Genomic DNA, 3435 nt, shown 5'->3' on the forward strand with positions numbered 1-3435 from the left:
AGACCCTCACTGCCCAGCCACAGGAGACCCCCAACGCCCAGCCACAGGAGACCCCCAACACCCAGCCACAGGAGACCCTCACTGCCCAGCCACAGATGGATTCTGGAGCCCAGCTGGACTCCGTGGCCCAGCCACAGGCAAGCCCTGAGGCCCAGACCCCAGAACCCACTGCCAGCACCCATGACGAAGCCCCCGGCAGCCCAATCACAGACCCCACCCCAGAGGCCTCTGAAAACCCCGCTGCGGCTGCTGCCGCGGACAGAGAAAGCCCTCAGAGTGGCCTTCCAGAGGAGGCCGCGGGCACAGGCCCCACGTGAGGGGCAGGAATGCCCAGGCCCTGCGGGGCAGCGAAGAGACCGAGGGAGGCAGGAACCAGCCCCCGGCCATGGCTGAGGAGGAAGCAGTCATGGGAAGCCCACCAAGTGCCTCAGGCCTGACAGGAGGATGTGGGGGAACTGAAAATGAAGCCACCAACCCCCGAGTTTGCAAGCGCCACTGGGGCCTGGCCCCCCAGCTCTCCCAGGCCTGCTGCCTCCCACACACTCATTTGCAGGGACCCACCTGCCCCTGCACTTCACAGCCCATGGAGTACTCTGGAGTCTGCCCTGCAGCTACCCCCTGCCCCACCCTCCAACCTGCAAGGAGACTGGCCCCCCAGCGGCGGGACTGGGGGCTCACAGCTGGCCTGCACGGCCAATCGGCCAATCCTTCCTCCCAGGCCCCGTGGACGGACAGGCAGTGGGACAGGACAGTCTGGGGCAGCTGCCCTCAGCAAGGCGTGGTGGGGAGCGGATGAAAATACTGCTTTGGGGGCCCTGGACGAGCAGCTCCACCCCCTGAACTGGGGTCAGCTGCTGTGGTGCGGATTCATGAGGGCGTGCGGTGCCCAGAAGAAGCCTGGCACACAGCAGGCCCGATGCTCTTCCTGGAGCACAGGGATGTCCCTGCAGGGCTGGGTCTGCAGGGAAAGGCAGGTCAGTGCTGGGCCCTGGGCTGTGGCACCCAGGTGGCCTGAGGGCAGCTCAGCACTTCGGGTACTTCAAGGTCAGCTCCTGAAAGGCTTCAAATGCGGGCCACCTGCTCCCGGCCCTGGGGACACAGGTGGGAGGATGTGTAAGCTGTGGGGCCCCAGAAAGGGCAGGCGCTGCCCCACCCAGGCCAAGGAGTCTCTGGGGTAGTCTAACCCTGCACCCTGCCCCAAGCTGCAGACTCTGCGAGAAAAAAGAGGAAGTGCTAAAGGTCTGTTTTCGATCTGCACCCACTTCCCTTCCCCTCCAGCTGGCCTCCCTGCAGCTTTCTCCTGGCCTTGCACCCCAAATATCCAGTTCTCTTTTCCCACCCTTCCCTATTAGCTCTGCACTGTGATCTAGCCAGAGGGGGCCCCTCCCAGCAACTGGAAGTGACAGTGACCTCAGGCATGCCAGATCTGGGTGCATGCCTGTCTCCTCCATAAATGGTGATAATGTTCCTGGGGAGCAGGCCCTTCGGCCTTCCTTCCCGGAGGCGGAGGGCAAGGACCTCACTCAGACGACAGTGGCCTCTTGGACACGTAGAGAGGTCTCTGCACCAGCCAGGATTTGTGGAATTCATTCCTTCACTGAATTACCCTTGCCCAGGGCCTTCCAGCCAGCCTTGCCCTTTGGAGAGGGCAGGGGTAGAGGCAAGGCCTCACGTGCCCTCCTCTGGGCTGCGCGGACCTGGCCCTGCTACTCACCCACTGGGGTGACCTCTTGACTCTTTGGGACTCGGTCTCCCCAGCTGTGTAACAGGAGCCATAATGGCGCCACTTGTCAGGCATGCTTGTCATTGTGAAGTGCGTGGGTCCTCGCCTGGCACGGGGTGAGGGCTCACTAACAGCCTACACCAGGCACACCCAGGCCTCACGCAGGCCCCAGAGCCAGCACTGAGCCCAGGTAGGCATCCTGCCACTGGGGGTCATTCCCACTGCTGCCCAGCTTCCTCCTCTTCAAGAAAGGCTTCCACATTCCCCCTCCCCACTGGAGGGCTTCCTGGAGGCCAGGTCCAGACTTATGGCCTCTGGGGTACTTCGCAGTGCCCCGCCTTCCTCAGGCCAGAGCCCCCAAACTTTCAAGTCAGGCAGACTAGGAAAGACAAACAGCTCCGTACCAGACATCTGTCCTCAAACCTGGGGCGCACCCCAAAGCTGGCTCAGGAGGGCCAATCAACCCCCCCTTCCATGGCTGGAAGGAAGCCCACCCCCCTGGATCGTTCCAGTCTGGAGGAGACAGCGCCTTGTGGGGTGGTGGGTCAAGGGCCCCTGCGGCCCGCAGCGGAGGTCTGGTGCTCAGTTGCCCGCAGCACCAGCGCCACTGTCAGCCCTGCTGCCCTGGAGACGCCCCTCCAGGGAGGAACACCCTCCTCACTCAGAGGCCTGGCATTGATTCCAGATTTGTGAATATGAGCATCTTTTCAATTGGACCTTCAGGGCTTCTGACCATTCATTCAAGGTACACGGGAGGAGCGCAAGCTGCCAGCGAGCTCGTTTGGGGTGTTGGGGTACAGCGGGGACCGGGCAGAGTGCTGCCCTCCAGAGTGCTGGCATCCTAGCTGGGGAGGCAGGACCCCAGGCGAACGCTCGGACACTTATAACGTAACACAAGTGGTGATTAAGAAGGGCACAGCAGAACACCTCAGGGTCAGAGAGTGACCGGGTGTCGGGGTTGGCCAGGAGGGTCCTGGCAAGGTAGCCTGGAAGCAGGGACATGAGGACCAGAGGGACCTGCCTCTTCAAGACTGAGAAGCGGCCAGCAGAGAGGCCTGGGGTGGGGAAGGTGTTTTGGGCCGGGGACTGGCTTCAGACTCATTTCAAGTGTGGCGGTGAGGGGTGATGGGAGGGCTGGGCAGGGCCTCTGGGCCGGGTGGACAGTCCTGGCACGCCTGTAGGGCACAGGGAGGCTTCTGGCCTTGAGCCCTCTTCCCAGCTGCTGAGATTCCAGTCCTGCTGGGAAGGCCAGCCAACGCCCGGTTTATGGAGCCGAGAAACGCAAGCGCCTAGGTGCAAAACAGACGGGGACGACACCCCGCAGCGGGCCCCACCTGTCCTCTCTGCTCTCTGCCAACAGGGCAGCCCCAGACAAGGCTCCGTCTGACTTCCGCCTGCCCCTCCCGGCCCTTTCAGGTCACGCAAGCATCCCCCCGGGCAGCAGACGCCGGGCAGGGCAAGGAAGTGGCCGGTGACCCAGAGACTTTTTCAAAGGGGCCAGCAGGGCCCGGGAGAGTTCATCAGCACGCGGTGGCTGGGGTCTCCGCTGGCCCCTTAAAACACCAGCGTCACCTTCGCTGTTAACCGAAAGTGCAAGCGCGCGGAGCGAGGGGGGCGGTGGGGAGGGGCCGGGTAGAGCCCGCCTCCCGGATCCCCACCCCGCGCCCCCGGCAGGCGAGCGCTTCGCAGCCGCTCGCGTTACGGAGGTCACT

The 3435-nt window shown here is 63.6% G+C and overlaps 1 protein-coding gene across 1 annotated transcript in view; it reads left to right on the top strand.

The window, feature by feature from the left end:
• Positions 1-317, top strand: part of GPR152 (G protein-coupled receptor 152) — a 1717-nt gene extending 1400 nt beyond the window's left edge. Inside the window, exon 2 of the mRNA XM_004683321.1 lies at positions 3-317. Coding sequence (XP_004683378.1) covers positions 3-317 — 315 coding nt within the window. The remainder of the gene's footprint in view (positions 1-2) is intronic.
• The last annotated feature ends 3118 nt before the right edge of the window (positions 318-3435 follow it).

Source organism: Condylura cristata, unplaced genomic scaffold (assembly GCF_000260355.1).
Source record: "Condylura cristata isolate star-nosed mole 26May11 unplaced genomic scaffold, ConCri1.0 scaffold00015, whole genome shotgun sequence".
In the NCBI taxonomy this organism is placed as follows: domain Eukaryota; kingdom Metazoa; phylum Chordata; class Mammalia; order Eulipotyphla; family Talpidae; genus Condylura; species Condylura cristata.